Below are 26,168 nucleotides of genomic sequence, written 5' to 3'. Positions count from 1 at the left end.
TTCTCTGACTGTAGTCCTGGGAAGATAAGTTCCCAGTACACAGACTCAGAGACCCCACACACACAGAAGTATACAGGTGTAACCATGACTAGCTGCTGTTTGACTTCTGTACCCTGCTTATGCAGACATTCAAAGACTATTCTAACATTACCTGGATTACCTAACCTTGACAGAGCAGAGCAGCTCTTGGCTTGTTTATGAAGATGCTCAAGGTCTTCCTATGTTTTCATCTTTAAATATCCTTCCCTCAGCAGCCTTCCCAAGGCAATCTCTAATTTGGCTCAGAGACTGTTGTTATGGTAGCACATTTAGTAAATTATACTCTGTACTACATCTGTGGCCTTTTTCCAGGGTCACAAACTCTATAAAAGTAGCTGTAGCACAGTACAATATCTATGATGCATTGGAACTCCATATCTGATCACGTTACTGACTTCTGTGATAAAATAGACATATTTGTACCTTATTAGAAAGTTAGAGATCAAAGAGAGGAATAAATAGATAAGAACTTGTCAAGTAGTCTGTGTTTGAAACTTTCTCCATGGGTGCTCCTAGGACTGATGGTGACAGCAGGGACCATGCTGAGGTAACAGGCAGAGCAGATACAAAGGTTCAGAGAAACCTTTTCTAGGTAAGTCATGCTTTCACAAACATTTCCTAGGAATTTCTGAAAGAAACTGTAGTCACACCTCTGACCCACTGAACGCACAGAGGTAGAGAGCATTAGTTTACTTCTCTTAGACAGGGAGGTGGGGAATAGGTGAGCTGTTAGTCACGGGTACAAGGTTGCCCCTCAGGTAGAGTAATTCCATGATTGTAGTGCACACATGGTGATGTGAAGTGCACTGTAGTGTGCATTGGGATTCACTGAGACGTCAAGGGCTTTCACTTTACCCAGGAAATGATAATAAAAGAGCAAATGGATATGTTAATTTAGCTCATCTGTGAGGTTTCAGAGTTGTATCAAAATTATATCTATTCAAGGTTAATTATATACTACTTTTATTTTTAATAAGACATGAGAAATTACAGAACATGAAATAACTTGGATGTAAATGTCAGGTGAGGTAGTGACCTCTCACTCTCACCCACTCCATAAAAAGACGGTGGAACATGGTGTGTCAACACCCACAAGGTTGTTTTAGAGACAGCCCTCCTCCCCAGCCATGCATCTAACTCAGACCATAATGAAAAGGTGGCTGTTTTAGTCAGGGTTCCCTAGAGAAATTGAACCAAGGATGGAAAATATTATGTATATATTTAATAATATATTATGAGATATATGTACGTGTATACTGCTAGAAGTTATTAAGTCAGCTTTAAAGTAGTAGCAAACACTAAACCACATGGAAAATGCTAAAACCAAGTATTTTTACCTGGTTCTTGAGCTTGTAAGCCTCAACAGTTAGAGTGGTCTCACCATATCTGTCTCACTGGGGGTCATAACTGGTTGTTAGTTCACAGGCACATGCCTCAGTAGTCTCAGTGTGGCTCCAGAACTCTGAAAGTTTCCTAGAGAGCTGCTGGTTCTCCTCTCAGCAAAGGAATCAGCCTCAGAAGCAGCAACCGAGCAAATCAACTCAGACATGAGGGAAGGTCAAGCAAGCCTGAGGCAGGAAGGTCTTCCCTCGAACACACACTTTTAACCTGGGCTCTTAACCAAAAGGGGCCACCCACAATTGGAGTACATTTTCCCAAATCAGTCAAGACAGAACAAATCTTCAAGTGAAGCTCTTTTCTCGGGCAATCCAAGTTCGTGACACGTTGACAGAGAAACTAACCACAACTGTGGTCTTTAATCTACATTATAAAACATTAAGAATCTAGTTTATTTTAGAAAAAAAAAAGCCTAGCCTAGCCTATCTCTTGCTTTAGTCTGAAGAGTTTTACTCTTGAACCAGAGAAGGAGCTCAGGCAGCCTTGGCTCCCCTTCAAGCACAGTGCTCAGCTGCAGAGCGAGCAGTTCAACCCCACTTCCAGCAAGATCTGTTTGAGTTTTTCTGTTTAACCTGGGAAGAACTGCAGTGAACTGATGGGCAGCTTTGGTGAACAGACCTTCATGGTCCTACATCCCTTCAGGAATGTCACTCACACAGCTCAGAGCAGCCAGGATCCTTCCTGGGATGGCTGCAGTGCAGTGTCTTGAGGATGCAGGGTCGATGCAATTTCTGGATCCTCTCGGTCCTTCAGGCCTGGGAGCTGTGGAGTTTGGGCAGCACCAATGTCTGCTGCTTGGCAAGGCTGTGCCATCTTGATCTTGCCAAGCAGATCCCCGTGCTCCCTTGTCACTGTGGTTCCCTTGTCTGTGGGCCAACAAGGTACACCTGCACGGTATAAGGGAATATGGAATCTGGGATTCTGGGACAAGGAGGCCTAGCAAACACAGTACAGACCATAGTTAGTGACCAGGAGCCAGAGATGGAAGCTCCAGTGCTAACAGTCTGACAGCAAGGTGTTTACACATCAGTGTGCCAGTGAAGCCTGGCCAGGAGCATGGTCTCCAGACCTGCCATAGCACCATGTGAGAGAGGCTGTTTCCCAGGCTCTATTGTGTTACTTTAAGGCCTTACCTAGTTATAAGTGTCCTTCTGCATCAACACTAGGTTTATTAGCAGTTTTGTAACCTAACTCTGACACATAGTTGACTACTGTCAATAAGTGTCCTTCTCCAGTGACTTCACTTGTCTCACTGTCTTCACTGTGCCCTGCAAACTCAGCTCAGATAAGTCACCTCCTCACGTCCATCTACCCTAGCTTGCTCTCATGCTCTGGCTTTGGAATAAAAACTGAAATACTGATTTCTGACAGTAGCATTACCTAAAGCAATATACCCAGTGCAAATGAAAAGCTAAAAGTCACACGGAAGGGATGGTGGGATGGGAAAAATGGTAAGAATCTACCTTCCTAGAAACCCCAAATTTAAGAATGTGTGGTGAAAGACTTCTGAAGAAACTGAAATGAGTTATTATAATGTTTAATTTAATGCTGCAATATTAAATTATGGCAAATGTCAGTTAGGAGGGGAATGCCTATAATCCCAGCACTTGGTGTCCCAAGACACCTCAAAGTCAGCTTATGCTTCATAGCAAATATTATGCCCTGCCTTCGCCCCGCCTTCTCCCGAATGAACACACATACCTCTAAAATTCATAATGCCCAACCACTTTACAAAGTACATATGTTTAACATAGAAAATAACTGTAGAATGTAATTTCTTTACTTCTCAGTGAGCATGTGAGACATTAGGAACACGGACATCTCTGCTGATCAGAACAAAGGGGCTGAAACTAGCATAACCAAGTTCTAAAAATATTTTAATATTTAGTAAAGTAAAATTTCGAGTCACTGTGAAACCTGTGTAGAAGGAAATAATGAAATCTACCCAATAGAAGAAAAGAAAACAGGCCATAAGAATGAGAACACTCCATGTAGCTCTGATTTCTGGAGGGGAGTTGTTTGCAAACCTGGAGCTGTGAAGGTAGAGGACATGCTTGTGGGGCTTATACAGATGGAGAGCCATGGACCCACTGCTCCAGCCCATGAGACTCTGAAAGATGACATCACGAAGAGTCATGAGAGAGAGGAAAAGCCACTTAATATGTCTGGATGGTAGCATATAGCAGTGGCCAACGAATGCTGCAGCTATAGATCTGTTTAAACCACCACCTGCTTTGATATAGCAGAGTAAGTTGGAGCTTATGAGAACATTAACAATCCAAAAGAGGAGGAGAAAGGGAAGAACTTGCGATGATGTCTGTGGTTTGAGCTTTGTCCAAAGGGTGGTCCTGGGACTGATGGTGACAGCCTGGACCACACTAAGGGACAGGTGGTACAGATGGAAAGGCCCCGTGCCATCCTTGCCAGATAAACCACAGTTTTACAACCAATATCTCCTAAGAAGTTTCTGAAATAAAACACTGTAGCTACATCTCTGACCCCTGTGCTACAAATAGTAATCAGATTAGAAAATGCCAAATGGATGATAATAAGGTCAACAGGCTTTTTTGCAATACCCAAGGCAGAAGTATACACATGTCTCATGAATACTAGGATATTTCCTACAGTTCCAGGTCCAGTAAGAGAAATGAAGACAATTGCCTGGATAATGTTATTCCACTTCATCTGATTTATACTAGGAAAATTTTTCTAAGGAAAACACATAATATTTTCTCTGCTTTTTCTGATAAAAAGAATGCTCTCAACTCTGTAGACATATATGGAACTTTATTTCATGATCCCTGATCAGTGTTGTTGTTCTTCTTTTTAGTTTGTTTGTTTCGTTTTTTGTTTTCGTTTTGTCCTTTTTTCATTCTGTGGAAATGATGATAGCTATAATCTTGGCATAAACTTGATAGTTTCCTGCCTTTCATGAAAATCCTTCATCTCTCAACTTCATATGACCATGCTCTTCCCAGACAAAAGTTAAATGCATAACATCATTTTGGCATTTTCAAACCAACACAGTCCTGAGCATTGGTCTTGCCTTGCAAGCTCCTTCCTTTTCCTTCATCTCACTCGGTGTGAGCTCGGGCTATTGGACTGTGTTTGTGCTTCATCCTGATCCTCTTCACTGTCCTGTATGTAATCATCACTCAAATGTTGTTGAACTAATAAAAAGTTTGCTGCTTCTCAGAAAGTTGTGCTTGGTCAAGTAGACCAGGTTCTCAGGGAGATGACATGGTACCTCTTCTTCCCCAGCCTTTTGATCATAAATTATACAAAGGTTAATGACTGAGTATGAAAGTTGAGATCACTGGCCTCAAGATGGGACTAAGTGTGGTAAAAATTGTGCTCTCAATCTGCATGGATAGATTCATACAATATGATTTTCTTTTTATTCCTATTCATCCTGTCTTTACTGTTTCTTCTGGGAACATTTCCCACAACCAAACTTCAGGAAAACTGTTCTTGTAGAATCTTAACAATGGCAGGTCTTCCTACTTGTTTTAAGATGGGTTTAGTCTAGTGATGCTCTCCATCAAAAATCCCTCAGCCTGTCAAACCTCCCCAGTATTTCACACTGAATGTAATCACATTATGTATGGTGTCTTTTTCTCTGTTTCTTTACTTTGTTTCAGCAAAAGAAAATTGAGCCTTTGAAACAGAAATTTACTCCATTTCTTTTACCCTTCATGAAACAAATAGAACTTCACATGACAGTCTTAATTTCTCATCTCATCCACATCGAAATCAGGTTTGAATTACTTTGAACCTCTCATAAACTCTTATACGCATTCTCACGACCGGCCAGGAAAGACACAACAAACCAGCATCTTCTGCGGCAAAACTTTATTGCTTACATCTTTAGGAGCAGGAGCGCAAAAACCCCAAGCCCCAAAAACGAAAGCCCCCTTCTTACATCTTTAGGAGCCAGAGCGCCAGCGCGCCAGAGCGCCAGCGCCAGAGCGCAAAAGCGCAAGCAAGAGAGCGCAAGTAAGAGAGAGAATGGCGGAAACCCCGTCCCCTTTTAAGGAGAATTATCCTTCGCCTAGGACGCATCACTCCCTGATTGGCTGCAGCTCATGGCCGAGTAAAGGCAGAGTACATGTAGTGGAAAATTACTCTTGGCACATGCGCAGATTATTTGTTTACCACTTAGAACACAGGATGTCAGCGCCATCTTGTGACGGCGAATGTGGGGGCGGCTCCCAACATCTCCCCCTTTCCTTTTAATAAGAGCAATAGGCCACCCATATTAATGAGAGTGGAGATAGAGGTCAAATCCCCAGTGTGTAGGTAAAGGAGCCATGTACAGGATTAGCTCTTAGGCTCACAGGCTTTTACCCAGAGCAACCCTGACCTGCTCCCGTGTCGTTTTGCCTGGAGAGAAGGACACTTGGACACTCAACCTTCTTGAAAGATGACATGTCTCCCTAGAATAGGCTCATATATGCCGCAGAGCCCTTCTACTGCAGTGCTTAGCCGTGCAACTCTCTCGGGCTGCTGAAGCACACTCACTCTATCCCGTGCAATGAGACTAGCCTCGTGGTGTGCAAGAGCTGAGTGGCCAGCGACCTATTGCTTAAGCATAGATAACCATATATCAGGGGAAGCACCATGTTCTAGTACTGCAAGTGCCTGGGCAATAACCACCTTGTCTCTCTTAGTTTAGGCCTTAAGCTTACAGACCAACCAGAGAAGCAACACTAATCCACAGCAAAGTGTATCTCCAAATAATATCAATCCCACCCATCCTTTAAAGAAAGGAAATGCTGAGGAGATCCAATTGGGTAATCCTTTGGTCAGGGACAGGTCCAAGCGCATGGAGTTGACCTGAAGTCTCAATTCCCGAAGGATCTGTTCAAATTCAGCCGTCCAATTCTGTAACATATACTGAAAAAGACTTTTTGACAAATTAGCTGCCCTAGTAAATTTCTCATACTGAATGGAAGTAACACACAATCCCGGAAACTTTTGTTCACATCCCAGCTGAGCTATTTGCCATAATACATCTAGTTGTACCTGGACAAGATCTATGAGTTGATTAACCAGCATGAGACCACCCTGTATCATGACATTAGCTGAGGCCTGTTTATCTATGACTGTAGTCACTGAGGCTGACAAAGTGTTAATGGTGTCAGTCGTCTGGACCTGTCCAGACAGAGCCAAGGCTGTCTGAATCAAGGCCAAACCCAGTTCCTAGTTAGTGGTAAAAAAGCAGGGGAATACTTGAGCATTATACATCACCGTCATTGGGAGTGGAAATGTCGACATTATCCCCCAACGCTGCTCTCTCTTTATTATTGACGCCCTGGACATCACCAAGACGAGGGACATTAGTATTCCCTTGGTCAGTCTGGATTTTTCGGGTGAGTCTTTCTGGTATCCAAAATGGGTTGTCTTCATTCTGTGGGAAAACACAGATAGCTCCCCTGGATCTTATCAAAATAGGATCCGGGCCATACCATTTATTATCAAGGACATTTTTCCATTTAACCATCTCATTGGGCCTATCTGGCTCTGAACAATGACGTTCAGCCGCAGTATGGCCATGAGCATCAATATTTAAAAAATTGAGTGTAAAGAGTGCCAAAGACACAGACACTCTTGGTGCTTGGGGTAAAATCTCTTCAATTCCCCTCTTCTGTTTTATAAGATAGGTTTTGAGGGTGCGATGCGCACGCTCAACAATACCCTGTCCTTGAGGGTTGTATGGAAGTCCAGTCAGGTGGGTCACGTCCATCTGACGGCAGAACTGTTGGAATTTTTGAGACGTATAAGCTGGTCCATTATCAGTCTTAAGGAGTCTGGGTTTCCCCCAAGCACTCCATGCCTCAAGACAATGTTGAATCACATGTGAGGCTTTTTCTCCGGTTAACGGAGAAGCAAACATGATGCCAGAACATGTGTCAATGGACACATGGAGATATTGAAGTTTTCCAAAGGAAGAAACATGTGTAACATCCATTTGCCAGACCTGTAGAGGTCGAATACCGCGTGGGTTAATTCCCACATGAGGAACTGGCAAGAACTCACAGCAGCTTTGACATTGAGTAACAATGTCACGGGCTTCTTTTCTTGTCAGGGAGAAACGACTGCGTAATGTTTCAGCCGTCACATGAAAATTGTTATGAAAATTTCTTGCAGCCTCTACCGGGGATGATAGGGCAGCAGCCACCACTTTAGTGGCCTTATCTGCCAAATCATTTCCCAGAGCCATGGGGCCAGGTAGGCCTGAATGGGCTCTAACATGAGTAATATAAACAGGAAATCTTCTAGATAACAAAACTAATTGTATCTGCTGAAAAATATTGGCAACTCTACTGGAAGGCTTAATCACTCTAGCCACTTCTAAAAGATTTACTGCATTAACCACATAACAGGAATCTGACACAATATTAAGGGGTTCTAAAAAGGTTTTTAAAACTTCTAAAACCACTAAACATTCTACCACTTGAGGTGAATTTTCATTATATTGTTTGGATACCACTTTACCATTAGCCACATAGGCACCTATGCCAGTTTTTGATCCATCAGTATATACCACAATCCCATTTTTAAGTGGGTTTCTTACTGTTATTTGTGGAAACACAACAGATTGATTTTGGGCAAACTGTAAAATTGGATGTTTTGGATAATGGTTATCTATTTGTCCTGAAAAGGAGGTAACTAAAACTGCCCAATCATTAGATGTGGCTGCCAAGGTTTGAACCTGTGCAGCGGTATAAGGTACAATTAAAAGATATGGACTTCGCCCAAAGTGGGTGATTGCTGCTTTTAGGCCTTTAAGGGCAAGCTGTGCAATTGCATCAGGATACCAATCTATTATTTTAGCTGGGGATACGTTTGGATGGATCCACAACAATGGCCCATTCTGCCACAAAACTGCGGTTGGCAATTGTGCTGTTTTAAAGACACACAAACTGAAAGGGTGCGAATCCTCAATACGTTGTAATTGTGCATTCTGTAAGGCTTTTTCCACTTTTTGTAAGGCCTGGTTAGCAGCTAGAGTAAGAGCCCTAGGGGAGGAGATATGAGGATCTCCTTCTAAAATACCAAACAAAGGCCTTAACTCAGCGGAAGGAATCTTTAAAAAAGGTCTGAGCCAATTAATATCTCCCAACAGCTTTTGAAAATCATTTAAGGTATGGAGGTGATCTCTTCTTATCTCTACCTTTTGGGGCACAATCTTATCTGGGGACACCACAGAGCCCAAGAATTGTCCTGTATCAGAAATTTGGACTTTTTCTGTGGCTATCTGTAAACCCCACTGACTTAAAGTTTTAAGTAGAAAAGGATATGCCTTTTGTAGCATGGTAAGGTCTTTATGGCACAGGAGGATGTCATCCATGTAAAGGAGCAAAATTAAAGAGGGGAATTGTTCCCTCACTGGCAAAAGAGCTTCTTGCACATAAAGTTGGCACATAGTAGGACTATTGGACATTCCCTGTGGTAAGACCTTCCATTGATACCTCTTATCAGGTTCCATGTGATTAATAGAGGGGATGGTAAAGGCAAATCTGGGCCTATCCCTTGGACACAAAGGTATAGAAAAGAAACAATCTTTAATATCTATAATAATTAAATTCCAGCCACGTGGTAAGGCGGAAAGTACAGGGAGACCCCTCTGTACTGGGCCAAATAAGTTCATTTGCTCATTAATGGCTCTGAGGTCATGGAGTAGTCTCCACTTTCCTGACTTTTTCTTAATTACAAAAATTGGAGTATTTCAAGGTGAGGTAGAGGGTTCAATATGGCCTAGTTTTAATTGTTCCTCTACCAGTTGAATCACAGCTTCCAGTTTTTCAGAGGATAGGGGCCATTGAGGAACCCACACTGGGTCCCCTGTTTTCCATGGTATGGGTCGTGCTGCCCCAATGGCCACTAAGGAAAACCCAGACCCTGTCTGTCTTGGTTTCCATTAGGTGAGATGGGCTCTATCCTTCCCTGTTCTTGATGTCCTAACCCTTTTCCTTCTTTATAACCCATCTTTGCCATGATATTTTTTGCTTTAGCTGAATACCCTCCCGATGGGGCGTTTTCATTGGACAAAATAAGGCCCAAATGCTGCATAATATCCCTTCCCCAGAGGTTAACCGGGAGTGGGAGCACATAAGGTATGAATTTCCCTTGCTGCCCTTCAGAGGATTCCCACGTCAAGGCAATGGAGCTTATAGTGGGACATGATTGATAACCTAGGCCCTGTAATGAATGAGATGACTCTGTGGTGGGCCATGCTTTGGGCCACCAATGTGTAGAAATTATACTTTTATCTGCTCCGGTATCAAGGATGCCTTCAAACTCTTTTCCGTTGATCTTAAGGCGGAGCTTAGGTCTATCATTCAAAGATACAACCAAATAGGCAGAATCATTTCCTGAGGAGCCCATTTTCTTTATCTCAGGTCCTGCAAATCTCTCCCTGGTATTATCAGGGAGGAGCAGCAGCTGAGCTATCCTATCTCCTTTACTAATAGAAAAAACGCCCTTAGGGCTTGAGCACAGGACCTGTATTTCAGGGGAATGTTGACAATCCATAACTCCAGGGTGGACTACTAAGCCCTGCAAGGTGAGTGAACCCCGGCCGAGAATAAGGCCCATGGTTCCCGGGGGCAAGGATGGTATAGGCTCCACTGGCACCGGCTGAATACTCATTTGAGGCATTAATAGGAAGTCGGAGGCGGCACGCAGGTCCACCCTTGTGGGTCTTCCTGGGTCGCCTCTCTGACTGCTTCCTGGGTCCTGACAAACCGGTTCCCATATCTTTGAGGGCCCTGGGACCGAGGGCCCGATGACCCGTTTTTTGGCACATAAGCTGATTGACTATCAGGTGGGGGAAGGATTCTGCCCTTTATATCCCTCACAGAGCGACACTGGTCGGCTCTATGATAACCCTTGCCACACCTAGAGCAAAGAGTGAGAGTCCCTCCCTGTTTATCTGGAGCTCTGCAATCTTTCTTAAAATGCCCAGGCTTTCCGCAGTTAAAACATGTCCTCTGATCATTTCTGCCCATGGAGCGGTTTTGGGATTGAAGGATGGCAGCCGCTAAACCTGCATTGCTGAGAGGTCCCCCAAGCTCTCGACAAACCCTGAGCCAGTCTTGTAAGCCTTTGTTCTTTCTTGGGGCTATGGCCGCTCGGCACTCCTTTGTGGCTTGCTCATAGATGAGCTGTTCTATCAGAGGCGCGGCTTGCTCTGACTCTCCAAAAATACGCTCTGCTGCCTCTGTCATTCTGGCCACAAAATCTGAGAAGGACTCCTGAGGTCCCTGGACTATCTTTGTTAATTGCCCAGTGGCTTCACCTGCTCGGGAGAGCGCCTTCCAGGCCCTAATAGCCGTGGAGGAAATTTGGGCATAAGCTCCCCAATGGTAGTTTGTCTGATCAGCAGAATAAGCTCCCTGACCCGTTAACAAGTCAAAAGTCCAATCTCTCTGCTCTGGAGTCAAAGCAGCTGCGTTTGCTCGGGCCTGCGCTTGTGCAGCTTCGTGCCAAAGCGCTCTCCATTCCATATATTTGCCCATACTAGGGAGAGCGGCTTTTACAACCGTTTGCCAGTCGGCAGGAGTTAGTGCCATGCCGGCAAGCCTGTCTAACTGCACCAAGGTAAAATTAGCATTGGTTCCGTATTTACGGACCGACTCGGCGAGTTCTTTAATCTGCACGTATTCTACCGGAGCGTGGACACGCCCACCCTCGGCTCCTTCAAAGACCGGAAATGCCTGTTGTATTTTCCTTTGTTCCTCTCTGGGAATGAATGAGTCTGCGCATTGCCTCTCTGCGCATTGTCTCTCTGCGCATTGCCTCTCTGCGCATTGCCTCTCTGCGCATTGTCTCTCTGCGCATTGCCTCTCTGCGCATTGCCTCTCTGCGCATTGTCTCTCTGCGCATGGCTGACGCACTACGCAGGGCGGGGGCTCCGCATAGGGCGGACCTTGAAGCCGACTGCCCGGAGGCTGAACAGTATGCTGGCTTTCGCCAGCCGCTTTTGGCTTTTTTCTTGACCGATTAGCTGGCTGGTAATGAGCTGCTTCTTCCTCCCAGTCTGTTTCCTCAGAGGAGAATTCTTCATCTGCTTCAGAGCTACTAAGAGCTGGCTTCCTGAGCTCATCTAGTGACGAGTATCTCCTAGAGACCTCCGCTAATTGATCTTTTTTCTTTTCTTTTTTCTTTTCCTTCCTTCTAATCTCTCCCCAGGTATTCTTACCTGACCTAAACTTTTCCTCGGGTTCAAGACCCTTGGAAAGGCCTGTATACTTATTTTGTGAACCATATTTTCTCTTTGCTCCTACTCTCTCTCCCCGCTTTACTTCTGATAGATTGTCCTGAATTTCATCTAGAATCCGCCCTGCCTTAACCACTTGATAACATGTGAAAAGGAACAAAAGGGCTTCTAACACTAGAGAAAGTTCAAGGCCAAACATACCTTGTAAAGCTATTTTCCACTTTACTTCTGATAGACTGTCTTGAATTTCGTTAGAAAGTTCAAGGCCAGGCGTACCTTGTAAAGCTATTTTCCACTTTACTTCTGATAGACTGTCTTGAATTTCGTTAGAAAGTTTAAGACCAGACTTACCTTGTAAAGCTGTACTCACTGGTACTCTTGTTCCCCAGCTGAAAAGTTTTGAATTCATGCAGTTGAATCCTTCTCAACAGTCTGTTTTACGGGAACCTTTATTACCGTGACCCGCAGTTCTGGTTCCGGAATGAGGGATCTTCCTTGCGCCGGTGATGGTAATTTTCGTCCCAGGTTTTCTCTTCCCGGGTTTCGGCACCAACTCTTATACGCGTTCTCACGACCGGCCAGGAAAGACACAACAAACCAGAATCTTCTGCGGCAAAACTTTATTGCTTACATCTTTAGGAGCAGGAGCGCAAAAACCCCAAGCCCCAAAAACGAAAGCCCCCTTCTTACATCTTTAGGAGCCAGAGCGCCAGCGCGCCAGAGCGCCAGCGCCAGAGCGCAAAAGCGCAAGCAAGAGAGCGCAAGTAAGAGAGAAAATGGCGGAAACCCCGTCCCCTTTTAAGGAGAATTATCCTTCGCCTAGGACGCATCACTCCCTGATTGGCTGCAGCCCATGGCCGAGTAAAGGCAGAGTACATGTAGTGGAAAATTACTCTTGGCACATGCGCAGATTATTTGTTTACCACTTAGAACACAGGATGTCAGCGCCATCTTGTGACGGCGAATGTGGGGGCGGCTCCCAACAATAAACAAGTTTTGACATTGGTGCTTACATTTTCACAGGAATACGTGCTGTACTATGCAAAGTAGATCTTTGCCCATCCCCAGTGGCACCTGCTTAGCGCTTTATCACTTAAGCTTTCCCTGCCTTCAGAAGACTTTGTTGCCTGTCTATATTCTACCTTCCTGCACTGGGCAGTGAGCATGCTTGAGAGACCCTGGTTTGTATGTAGTCTGTAAGTCTAGCATAGTGCCTGCTTAAAAGTTATAGGTTGCTCAGTGAAACTCTTGGCTTTACAAATGCACTTTAATCACAGACATGGTTTGGCAAAGCAATTCTGAGAAACATTTGAGTTGAGCTCTTTCCAGAAGATTGATAAAACTCGGTATCCCAGAGAAGTCAATTCACTTTGGAAACCACATTTGGTAGGTTTCTAGCACTTTCCCATTTGTCCAATAATGTGAGCTTCCACCTTTCAACCAATTTAGTGATTGGCATGGGCTTACCCATCAAGTCAAGAAACTTACCATAAAAGCTTTATTTTGACTTGAAACTCTTCTACATTTATCTTGTTATAATTTAGTAGCTTTCAAATGTACTCACTGAGATGACAATAGCAAAATGCATAACAATGAAACTGTCTTTGATTTCCACCCTTGTTAATATACTTGAAAATGTCACACACAGAAACACATAAACAGAGAAAGAGAGAGAGAGAGAGAGAGAGAGAGAGAGAGAGAGAGAGAAACAGATACACACAAATGTGTCTGTTCCAAGTTGATTTGGAAGAAATATTTCTACATGTTTAATAAGCTCATTCCTCCAGTATGTAAAAAATAAAGAGCAATCTGTGTGAACCTAATTAAGTCAGTATGTTCTTTCAGAAGTGGGTCATGGACTACAGAAGCTGCATACAAGGTACAGATACATAACAGAGAAAAAAATCAATAAACTAGAGAAGGATAAATTGTGAAATCAACAAACTCAAGCTTTTAACCAGCTATTCTGTCTGTTCAATGCTCTCTTTCCTAATTGTTATATGCTGGGCTTTGAACACTTTACTTGGACCACTTAAGACTCAATACACTTCAGCTGTATTGAGAAGATTGAATGGAGCAGAGGCACATAGTGCTTAGGACAGCGTCTGTACAGTGTTAAACATGCTCTAATAGCCATTGCTCTAGGATTTTGTGTCATGTCAGTTTCCTGCACAATTCTCTGTAATTGAACATTAGGTTATATTCTGAATCAGGAGAGATAAGCTTCAGGAACAATAAAACCATAACAAAGAAGAGCAAAGACCTTCATTCTGAGAAACCTAAAGGGTACCAGACATAAAATACTGTCGAGTAGAACCTCTCACTCCTGTGAGGACAAACACACAAACTAGAGAAACTGCAGAGAAGAAAAGCTTCCTCACATTCAAGCTGAAATTCCAGTCCATGTCTCCAGAACCTGCCTGAGCTGTGTTGAGAATCTCTGGCTCAGTGCATCACACACAACTGCACTCTGTTCCCTTGTGCACATGGAAACAATTCTGGATGGCAGGTGGGAAATCAGAGACTGCTTTCTTCTTGGATTTTTGTCACTTTCCTCTTTCACAGTGACAGAAGAACCCAGACCCTCTCTTCAATCACTTCCCCTAACCATCCCTACCTCACGGTGTCTCTGTCAGTGTCAAAGGCAGCTTCAGTTCACTGAGACAAGATGGTACATTCACCTGCAGAGTCTGTGCAGGGCTTAGGGTGGGTGTCATCACAGCATATCCAGGACATTTATCATCCTCAAGCCCTGGGCTCACAGGAACTGTCACTGCTAATAGGATGTCACCAGTAGGAGTTTGGTTTCTCCAGGGGAAAGGGCTCCTTCTGCACATCTCCATCCTGGGTGCCAGCTTGGTGCTCTCCCTGGTGCCCTGTCATTTGCTGAGCCAGGAACTTTCTGTTCCTAGCTACACTACCTTAAGTTTCCTGGCTCCTGGGACTTTGCCTTCCTTTCACCCCCAAGCCAGGAACTGAATTGGGAGGAACTTCTGAGAAACTTAAGTGTTTCCCCTCTGAATATTTCAAAGTTCAATAACACTATTGCTGGAGTGATGGCAAAGTAGTTAAGAATAATTGTTGCTCCTGAAGCGGATCCATGTTCAATCCAGGCACATCAACCCTGTAGCTCAAACTCAGTGGTTCAAAAACATCTGTAGGTCCAATTCATCCAGAGCATCCAATGCCATCTTATGACATCCATGGGCATCAAGCATGCATGAAACACATACATATTTGTAGACAAAACACACACTAAATAAAAATAAATCAATATAAAATATATGGGTTTAAAAAAAAAGCTTGCCCACAAGTGCCCTGCCTGCCCAGTCCATCAACAGTGAGAAAAACCAAGTTACACTACCCCTCCCAACCCCTGTCTCCTGGATCCCTATGGAGCACACCCAGCAGTAGTGAGCTGTTCCCTGCCCTCTGAGCTCTGCCTGCATTCCCAGAGACTTGCTAGCACCTGGAACAACCAAGTAGGACCCCCCCACCAAGGCTGCTTGCCTGCCAGGTTCCCTTAGGGCATTTCTAACAGGGGAAAACTTCACCCTGTCTCCTGAACTCCTGTTTCCCAGCCCACAACTTTGCCTGCATTTCCAGAGGCCTGCCTGTACCAGGGACAACCAGATGGCTAACAGCCAGTTTAAGAACTAAACAATATGGTACATCCAACACAGTATGGTACCATCATAGCCCAGCTATCCTACTACAGCAAGACCTGGATACCCTAACACATCGAAGCACACGAAAATGCACTTAAAGGGATGGAGAGATGGTTCAGTGGTTAAGAACACTGACTACTCTTCCAGAGGTCCTGACTTCAATTCCCAGCAACCACATGGTGATTAACCATCTATAAACAGGTCTACATCCTCTTCTGGTGTGTCTGCAACTACAGTGTACCCCCAGACATAAATAAATAATATTTTTTAAAAATAAAGAAAGAAAATGACCTTAAATTCAATTTTGTGGGGGGTAGAGGCCTCTCTTGAAGGAAAACAGAAAAACACAATCAAACAGGTGAAGCAAATTAATAAAACTATCCAAGAATTGAAAATGAAAATAGAAACAATAAGGAAAACACAAACTGAGAGAATCCTGGAGATAGAAAACCTAGGGAAGAGAACAGAAAATACAGATGTGAGTATCACACAGAATACATGAGAAGAAAGAGATGATCTCTGACATACTAGATACAATAGAAGAAATTTATACATCAGTTCAAGAAAATGTAAAATTTCAAATTTTCCTGACACAAAACATAGAGGAAATCTGGGACACTATAAAAAGATCAAACCTAAGAATAATAAGAATAGAAAGAGAAGATTCCCAGGTTCAAGGACCAAAAAATATTTTCAACAAAATCATAGAAGAAAAAATTTCCAACCTAAAAAAAAGAGATGCCTATAAACATACAAGAAGCTCAGAGAACACCAAATAGACTGAGTCAGAAGAGAAAATCCTCCCACCACATACTAATCAAAACACAAAATGTACAGAAAAAAGAAAGAATATCAAAAGCTGCAAGGGGAAAGGTTACATAAAATATAAAGGCATACCTATCAGAATTACGCCTAATTTCTCAACAGAGACTCTAAAAATCAGTAGTGTCAAGATAGCAGCAGCAATGGCATGACCTATCAGGAACAAGCAGGCCTCACCCAAATCATCATGAGCTAGCAGGAAGAGATTCAGATCATCAAGAATGCCAGGAGAAGTTCTCAGCTGTTCCTCTATGAAGGAAGTGAAGATCATAGAAACCTCAAGAGCAAGAAATATTGCACAGCTAGCTCTATCAGCAAGCCCTTCTCACAGTTCATTGAGTCCTATTTATACAAACATCACTTGTCCTCCATGAGTCTTGCCTCAACACATGAGTCTGTATCTGCTGACATCACTCTGTCAGTTGTCCTGAGTCCATGGAAGTGACAAGAAGCTGCAACACACCACCAGAAGTTTTTCGGTGCATTTCTATCTATGTTGGAATTCCAACAAAAGGAGTTCAACCATAAAAAGTGGACTAATACATGTTTGTTGTTAGCGAAGAATCCTTTCATGTATTTGCTTTAACAGAACATCCTTTTACCTGTGTCTGCTTCAATGAAACATTCTTTCATTAGTCTGCCTTACCCTTACACCTATGTCTGCTTCAGCAAAAGGTTCCTTCACATCTCTGCTTTAACAAAACATCCTTTCTCTGTGTCCACTTCAGGAAAACACACCTTTATGACTTGGGCCCAGCAAATCACCATCCAATGGACTTTCCAAAGAACCCTCAAGTTTACACTTCACTCCAACCTAAGGAAGTTAACTACACTGAAGAAAAATAAATATGTTTTTAAATATTTATTTAAAATAAAACCAGCAAAACAAAAAGAAAAGAAGCGTGCGCACACACACAATCACCACCACCATAAACATAACAGGAATTGACAATCACTGGTCATTAATATCTCTCTCCACATCAAAGGACTTAATTCCCCAATAAAAAGACACATGCTAACAGAATGGATGCAAAAACAGGATCCATTCTGCAGAACACCAGAAACAAATGTCAGCAACAAAGATAAACATTACGTTAGAGTAAAGAGCTAGAAAAAGATTTTCCAAGCAAATTGTCCCAAGAATCAAGCTGGAGTAGACATTCTAATATCTAATAAAATAGACTTCCAACTAAAATTAGTCAAAAGATATGGAGAAGTGTCAGAGATGGTTTTATACACTGTACATTGAGATGTTTATTTTTGTGCCCAGACGTATAGTTGTGGTCTGGACCATGGCAGGGTCATACATCTCTAGTCTCTATGTTATATAAAACTTGTTTTTCATCACACTGATTGGCTAGTAAAGAGCTGATCAGCCAGTTATCTGGGAAGAAGGGAATAGGGCAGGATCCCAGAGTAAGAATGCTAAGGATAGAGGAAACTAGAGAGAAAAGAGGACCAGGGGAGAGGAAGGTATTGACAATTCATATAGAGAGAACAAGAGGATTCACCATAAGGTCAAGGTGAGAGAGCAGACATGGAGACACACATTGCCACAGCAAACCAGGGCAAGATCAGATGACAAGTAATGGGTCATTTGACTGGGTATTAGCAGCCTAATTAGGTTAGAATATCTCAGAACCTATCCAGCTTGGGCTTGCAGCTTGTTCATAAAAATGCCAGGTCTCTGTATCTGTATTCAGAGCTAAAAATGGCTAGAGCAGACATATAAATGCTCTGCAGTCATTTGGAAACAAAAGGGGAATTAGAAACCATCCCCTAAAGAATTACATTTGCAAAAGTATACTTCATGCTCATCAAAGGAAAAGTCCACTTCATCTCAATTCTGGCATCTATGACATCTCAATTCTGAATATCTATGTGCCAAATGCAAAGGGCACCCACATTTGTGGAAAAAAATTACTAAAGCTTAAATCTCACATGGAACCCCAAACATAATAGTGGGAGACTTCAACAACCCACTCACCAATGAACAAGTCATCTAAACATAAACAGAGAAATAATGGAATTAACAGATTTTATAACTTAAATAGACCTAACAGGTACCTACAAAACATTTCTCCCAAACAGAAAAGAATACACCTTCCCAGCACTTCACAGAACGTTCTCCAAAATTGACCATATACACAATAACAAAGCAAGCCTTGACAGATACAAAAAAAATTGAAATAACCTCCTATATCTTATCAAACCATTATGGATTAAAGCTGGGCTTCAACAACAACAGAAACAACAGAAAAAGCCTACAAACTTATGGAAACTGAACAACTCTCTCCTCAATAATCACTGGGTCAGAAAAGAAATAAAGAAATTAAAGCCTTTCTAGAATTCAATACACAGCATACACAAACTTATGAAGCACAATGAAAGCACTACTAAAAGGAAAGTTCAAAGTACTAAGTGCCTTCATAAAGAAATTAGAGAGATCTTATACTAGGAATTTAGCAGCACATCTGAAAGCTCTGTAACAAAAAAGAAGTAAAGACACCCAAGAGGAGTAGATGGCTGGAAAGAATCCAAGTCAGGGATAAAAATCAATAAATTAGAAACAAAGAACAATGAAAGAATCAACAAAACCAAGAGTTGGCTGTGTGAGAAAATCAACAAGATAGAGAAACTCTTAGCCAAACTAACCAAAAGAAAGAGTAAGACTATCCAAATTAACAAAAATCAGAACTGAGAGGGAGACATAACAACAGACACTGAGGAAATCCAAATAATCATTAGGCCTTACTTCAAAAACCTATACTCAACAATATTGAAAAATCTAATCAAAATGGGCAAATTTCCTGCTAGATAACACTTATCAAAGCTAATCAAGATCAGGTAAACAATTTAAATAGGCCTATAACCCTAAGGAAACAGAAGTGCTCCTTAAAAGTTTCCCAAACTGATATAGCTGTCTCTTGTGAGGCTATGCCAGTGCCTGGCAAATACAGAAGTGGATGCTCACAGTCATCTATTGGATGGAACACAAGGCCCCCAACGGAAGAGCTAGAAAAAGTACCCAAGGAGCTGAAGGGCTCTGCAACCCTATAGGTGCAACAACAATATGAACTAACCAGTACCCTCCAGAGCTCGTGTCTCTAGCTGCATATGTAGCAGAAGATGGCCTAGTCAGCCATCATTGGGAAGAAAGGTCCCTTGGTCTTGCAAACTTTATATGCCCCAGTGCAGGGGAACGCCAGGGCCAAGAAGTGGGAGTGAGTGGGTAGGGGAGCATGGGGGGAGCGGGGAGGGTATAGGGGACTTTCGGGATAGCATTTGAAATGTATATGAAGAAAATATCTAATAAAATATTGAAAAAATTAAAAATAATAAATAAATAAATAATAAAAGAATTAAATTAAAACCTCAGATATAAGTCCACCCATTAATAGACAACTGATTTTTACCAAAATGCCAAAAATACAAACTGGAGAAAGGACCACATCTTCAAAAAATGATATTGGCCAAATTGTATAAGTACACATGGAGAAAGATGAAAGAATGTAGAAGCATGTACAAGGATGAAAATAGAACCATATTTATCACCCAGCACAAAAGTCAACTCTAAGTGGATCAATGTTAGACCCAATATTAGGTTCTGACAGAAGAGAATTTATGAAATAGGATTGAACTTATTGGCAAATGGAAGGGCTTTCTGAATAGGACACCCAAAACAGGCATGTAGACCAACAGTAAATAAATGAAAGGGCGTCCCATAAAAATCCAAAAAACAAAGGGTTGCTCTCTGCAAACTGACATCAGGGCTCCATTGCTGTGGACAACATCCACACAATTCATTCAACATGAACACATTGACTTGGTGACTACATGGAGCCTTAACCTCAACATTTTAAACTCCTTGGTGTAGAAAGATACTCTTACAGGCTTTAGAAAGAGAAATGTAGACACTGACCCAGCCACAAAACCATTGACCTACAATCTGTCCTGCCAGAAAATATGCCATGACAATAGTGGCACAGAACTTATGGGATCAGCCAACCAATGTCTGGTTTTACTTAGAGCCCCACTCCACAAGAAGGTGCCCATACTCAACACTGCTTGGGTAACCAAGAACCAGAGATTAGACAGCCCACAGATCTAGGATAAAACCAAACACTGCTGGTCTTTTTTAAAAAGGGGGTGGGGGGGGCTGGAAAGATGGCTCGGTGGTTAAGAGCACTGACTGCTCTCCCAGAGGTCCTAAGTTCAATTCCCAGCAACCACATGGTGGCTCACAACCATCTGTAATGGCACCTGATGCCCTCTTCTGGTGTGTGTAAAGACAGCAACAGTGTACTCATACATAAAATAAAATTTAAAAAAAAAATTAAGAAAAACAAGTATCAATAAAATGACCCCTAATGACCAAGCCCGCTCAGTCAGTCAACAGGTTCTCCAGTGCGGGAGTGAGGATTAAAAAGAAAAAAGACAGCAAGACAACACTGTAGCAAGACCTCAGTCCATTCTGAGACTGAAGGCAAATTTAGTTTCCCAATCCACTTTTTATACCATTTTTATTAGATGCAAGTATTAAGGGCAAGCAGTAAGCAAAGTTCTATGATTAATGCCATGACAGTTGTTTGAGAGGGCTTGTCATAATGTCCAAAATACTTGAGCCCACTGCCCAGTCCAAATCCCAAATTGCCTAAAGCCTACATCTTTTGTTTCACCCTACGATTAAAATTCCTGCCTTACCCTACTTTCTGATTATAGCCTAAAGTTAGATTCTTGCTGAAACTTACTTCCTTATCATGCCATAATGACAGTTTCCTGCCTGAGCTTACATCCTTGTCATGCCCAATGTCAGATTCCTACCTGAAGCCCATTCCTTTGTTTTTGGCCAATGTCAGACTCCCACCAAGTGGCAACCCAAAAGGCCCTCCACGCCCTAATGATATCCTTCTATACTCATAGATCAGTATGTTATCCAGTCATCTTTGGGCTTTCTCCAAACACACATAGAGCACAAGCAGAGACACGCAGGCAGGGATTAGGCAGAAAAGGAGTTCATCTGGGCGGTCTCCATCAAATCCCTTCCCTCATCGTATAGGGGATCTTTTGGAAGAGGAAGCAGAAATATAGTAAGAGCCAGAGTGGATGGAGAACACCAGTGGAACATGGCCCTCTGACTCAAGGCTAACGGAGACTGAACCAGCAAGCACAGGGCCTGAGTGAGTATACAGGAAGTCCTCTGGAGATATGGGAAGATCAGTTGGTTACTTGTTCATTTTCCCACCTCACATCCTTCCTCTCAAAATAATTAAACACTAATTAAGGTGGAAATAACTTCTGAGCAAAACAGATTCTGTAACTGTTGGAGAGAGGGAAGCTATACCTCAGGGACTCAGGCCCTGAAGTGACCTTCCTTTCCCCTGACACTGTGACAATATGAAACCTAAACTTTGCAGTACCTAATAGCAGCCAAGAGCCCCACAGATCCAGACAGCACAAATATGACCTGGCAAGTGTCACCTTCCCAGAGCTGCTCCAGAGCCTGTCTGCACCACAGAAGTCCAGGTGAGTACGTGAAGGTAAGATCTTAGATGCCCTCAGCTGTGCCATGAAAGCTGAAGTCTCTCTCTGACTAAGACAGAGAGGAATTGAAAGGCTCCATGAGCCTTGGGTCCTCCACATTCCTTTTGACCCCACAAGGCTGGTCCTTCAGTCCAGAAAGATCAGAGGACAGTCGTTCCTGGAGATACAGAGATGGGACAGTAATGCTGAGGCTTTGCTGTCTGTCCTCAGGCTGGAATCATGACAGAGCTCTGAGGGTCATTGTCCGAGGTGTCTTATTTGTTTTTTGTGTGTTTGTTTATTTATTTGTTCGTTGTTCCTAAGGAATCAGTGAGATAGAGATTTTCCAATATCTATCCAAAATTTGAGACAATAAAGAAACACTGCAGTAACAAGAGTACTAGAGAGACAGAGGCAAGATAATCATTTTTCAATTGTTTACATGGGGAGGCTCAAAAATCACAAGAAAACATACAAATATAAAATTTTTAGCTTCCATGTTTGCCAGCATGGTGACTCCAGCAGACTCACTGGTGTTTGTAAAGGTTGTACTTTTCACTTCGGATGCATTTCCACTTTTCAAGGATGGGCACATGTTTTCTCTCACAATAGCTTTATATCTCCCCATTATAAAGGTTTTTCTTATGGATTCATCCTTATAGTTTCTAGATTCTGTCACCTAATATTACAAATACTTATCTCAACTTCAGTCCTTCTACGCCTGGTGCGTGTAGAGAACTATAAACCACAAAGTGTAGCAGTTATCAAGACCATCTTGAGAATTCCTGCTATAAGGATCCAGGCTGTGAACTTGCATATCCTTGAAACAGCTCATCTTAACTTTATCCCAGAACTAAGCAGCAAAGAGCAACAATGCTTGCTGGCTTGCTTTTAGAAAATCAGGATGAATGAGGTAGATTATATACCTCAGGCTCTTGGGAGCTGAACTCATGGGAACATCCATCTATATAAAAATCAAATCCATCCTGTCTTTTAAATTAATCTCCTTTAACATTTACCAAATAATGTAAGAGATAAGTCACCTCTCTCCTCTGACCGTCCACTTCAGTAGAAGTCACTTACTAGAAGTGCCAGAGGCTGGTCTCATGTGTGATTCAAAGTTTGGAAACAGGAATAGTGGACTTGAAATGGAGGATCTACAGGAAAGCTAGCATTAAACAGAAAAAAAAATGTTAATATTTTCCACCAGGACTTGGAGTTATTGATTGCAGCAATTTTTACAGATTCCACTCTTTGAATGAACAGTTAACATTTATTCTAAAGACAATAACGAATGCTAATGTGCTTTCTATTAATGTCTGGAGTATACTTCATTATATGCAGATAGTCAGGATGGTATTGTAATTTATAAGATTCTCTGATATAGGCAGCAATTATCGATTTGTCATAAGGCAGTTGAAAGGTAATAACTGACATTTCTAAAGTAATGAAGCCACCTGGAACAAATCTGGCAACAAAACTAGGTTCCTACAGGTCCTATATGAGATCAGAAGGATAAGGGCATTTAAGACAATCCTGTGAGTTTAGCAAGAAAGAGAGTAGGGAACAGAGGCATTCGAAGTACTAATAACACGCAAACCCAGAGAGACACTGCAGCATCCAGATTCCTTTTATTCTAGAAAATGTACCCAGAGCTTATCACAAATCCCAGAGAAATGAGAATGGAGCTCCTGAATGTACATAATAACATCCTACTGAGGTCTAAGACCTGGGCTCAGCTCAGACTCATGTAGAACAAAGCATCCTGCCTGACAAACAGGCTGAAAAAGAAACAGGAGGAGAAGTAGGCTGTAAAGCAAGCTGACATAACTGCTGCTCAAAAGGCCCCACAAAGGCAAATGCCACCATGACCTCTTAGATGGGAGAGTCCCTGCTCACAACAGTGGCCCCAACCTACTGTATGCTCCTGCATGCAGCTATATTGAGAACATATAGCTCAAAAACTTCACTCATCTCAGGGCAACAGCTAACAGATCATTAATCCCCTTCTTCCATTCCCCTCATCAGCAACAATTGGTCCATGGCTAAGTTGGTCTACAGTTCCATGGCTGCCCCATGCACCCTTAGATGTGCTGAGGTCCCTTCTTGGGGTCACAGATGCTCTGAGTCATCCAATGGGATTACAGCCCCCTGCTACCCACTCTCCTAGGAAGCATTCCAGGGTTCTACAGGGCAGTGTCCCTGGCTGCAACCTGGTGGTTATGTGAATTTTTCACACAAGAGGTTTTTTTCAGGACATCTTTTGGTGATTCAGCTTTAACTGTGGGACTTTATCTGGAAAGGCTACACAGTTTGACTTGGTACCTAGGACTATCTTTAAAAATATCTAGCGAACATTCATACAGAGTGAAATTGCAAAATGGTCAATAGGAAAACAATATGCTAAGATGTAGAAATTGAAGTTATAAAGCTTTGGTGTCAAATGTAATTCCAGAAATTGTTGTACTATTCAAGAATCAGATAAGAAAGGAATATCAAACAGAGGAGAATAGACTTAGAAGGTAAAGTTACTAAGTGGGAGAGATGCTGCACATGTTGATCAACAGAGTTTCCCAGTGTCTGTGTGTGATGTGGGGAAGGAGGACAGGGTCACCATGAGCCTCAGAATTTAGGAATTGGGTGGGGGAATATAAAGGAATGGAATGAGAATCAGAGGAGGAATTTTTGGTTATAGGAACTTGTGATTAAATTCAACTATGGTGAGAGGTAAACAAGGATAATACATGAATGAGCAGACACACACACACACACTGGAACTTAAGCAAGTCAGTTTTGCTAGAGTAAGGCTTAAAAATAATTTCCTTTAAATTTTAGCTTTGAATACCAGTTACCAACCTCGCCTGTCAGTGCACATAAAATAACCTAGAGGGTACAGGAAAAAAAAAAAGATTCAGGGACCTAGTCTGCAATATTACTTGTGTCCATGGCTGCTTCATGAATTCCAGAAAATGCTATTGCAAAATGTGCTGCTCAGATCCATGTCTAGGATTACTGGGGCTTTTTTCAAAACGTCTTTGCATACTGGATGTGACTTTTTCTACCTAGAAAGGAAGAAATGGTTCTGAAGTATATTAATAAAATAATTTTTCTCTTTATGACTGTGGTTGGCACTCTGGGGAATATGTCTGTTTCTGCGAATTATATGTTCAGTTGGTGGGGAAGCCCTGAGAAGAAACCCATACACGTTATTCTCATCCACTTGGCTTTTACAAACATCATAATCCTTCTTACAAAAGGACTGCCAAAGACAGTAGCAGCTTTTGGTTTGAGAAACTTCCTGGATGACATAGGCTGTAAGATAATTGTTTACTTGACAAGGGTGGCCCGGGGCCTCTCCATCTGCACCAGAAGTCTCCTCACTGTGGTCCAGGCCATCATCATCAGTCCCAGAGCATCTGGGTGGAGGAGGCTCAGGCCAAAGTCTGCAAGGCACATCCTTCCATTCTTCTCATTCTTTTGGATACTCAATGGTTTAATAAGTATGAGCCTAATCCATTCCATCACAGGTACAGGTTTTAATATATCACAGCTTAAGAATAGTGACAACTATTGCTATTTTATGCAAGAAAGTCAGGAAATAAAAGGGATTGTTCTCCCTCTCATGGTCCTGAGAGATGCAGTGTTTCAGGGTGCCATGGGAGGGGCCAGTGGCTACATGGTATTTCTTCTCCACAAGCACCACCAGCATGTCCTCTACCTTCAGAACTCCAAGCTTCTCTACAGAACTCCCCCTGAGCTGAGAGCTGCTCAAAGTGTCCTCCTTCTGATGCTCTGTTTTCTTTTCTTCTACTGGACAGATTGTGCCTTTTCTATAATTTTAAGTCTCTCTTCAAGGGACAATACATTGGTGGCAAATACTCTAGAATTTCTGACCCTTGGTTATGCAACTTTTAGCCCCCTGGTGCTGATTCACAAGGACGGGCTTCTAGTTGAATGTTGGCATGCTCAGATGGAGAAATTGAGAAAATGTCTCTCTCATTTATATGTTCAATAACTGTCAAAGAAATCTCAGTTCTTCAATAATGTGTGTAAGACAAAATTACACAAAGCAGTTTAAGCATGTGGTTATCCTCAGTCATGTGTGACTCAAAGCCTTGAGCTTAGCTGAGAGAGAAAAATCTTAGCAAATTAAAGTGATATAGAAATCTCATTCTCCATTTGCCACTCTTGAAGAGATTTTTTTTAAACTTTTCTATGTTTGCATTAATTTTCTGTGTGTGTGTGTGTGTGTGTGTGTATTTGCCTGCATTTATAACTATGCAAAATGTGCATGCCCTCTGCCTGTAGATCCTGGACATCCAGTGATTGACTGAAGTTACACAGATTGTTCTGATCCAATGCATGGTTGGTAGAAATTAAACCTGGCTTCTCTGGAACACCAGACAATGCTCCTAAGTGCTGAGCCATCTCTCCAACACTGAAAAAATGTCTTTAATTAGGGTTTACTTTACTTAGGTTTTACTATGACAGTG

The 26,168-nt window shown here is 42.4% G+C and overlaps 1 protein-coding gene and 2 pseudogenes across 1 annotated transcript; 1 reads left to right on the top strand and 2 right to left on the bottom strand.

Annotated features, from left to right (window-relative positions):
- Nucleotides 363-702, bottom strand: Vmn1r-ps96 (vomeronasal 1 receptor, pseudogene 96; annotated as a pseudogene).
- Nucleotides 3,224-4,122, bottom strand: Vmn1r-ps95 (vomeronasal 1 receptor, pseudogene 95; annotated as a pseudogene).
- Vmn1r189 (vomeronasal 1 receptor 189) lies at nucleotides 24,752-25,690 on the top strand. The gene has a single exon (NM_145844.1). The coding sequence runs from the start codon at nucleotides 24,752-24,754 to the stop codon at nucleotides 25,688-25,690; it is 939 nt and encodes a 312-aa protein (NP_665843.1).
- The last annotated feature ends 478 nt before the right edge of the window (nucleotides 25,691-26,168 follow it).

This window comes from Mus musculus, chromosome 13, assembly GCF_000001635.26.
Source record: "Mus musculus strain C57BL/6J chromosome 13, GRCm38.p6 C57BL/6J".
Classification (NCBI taxonomy): Eukaryota; Metazoa; Chordata; class Mammalia; order Rodentia; family Muridae; genus Mus; species Mus musculus.
The sequence above is the reverse complement of the archived record's forward strand: the minus strand, read 5'-3'. Positions and strand labels throughout refer to the sequence as shown.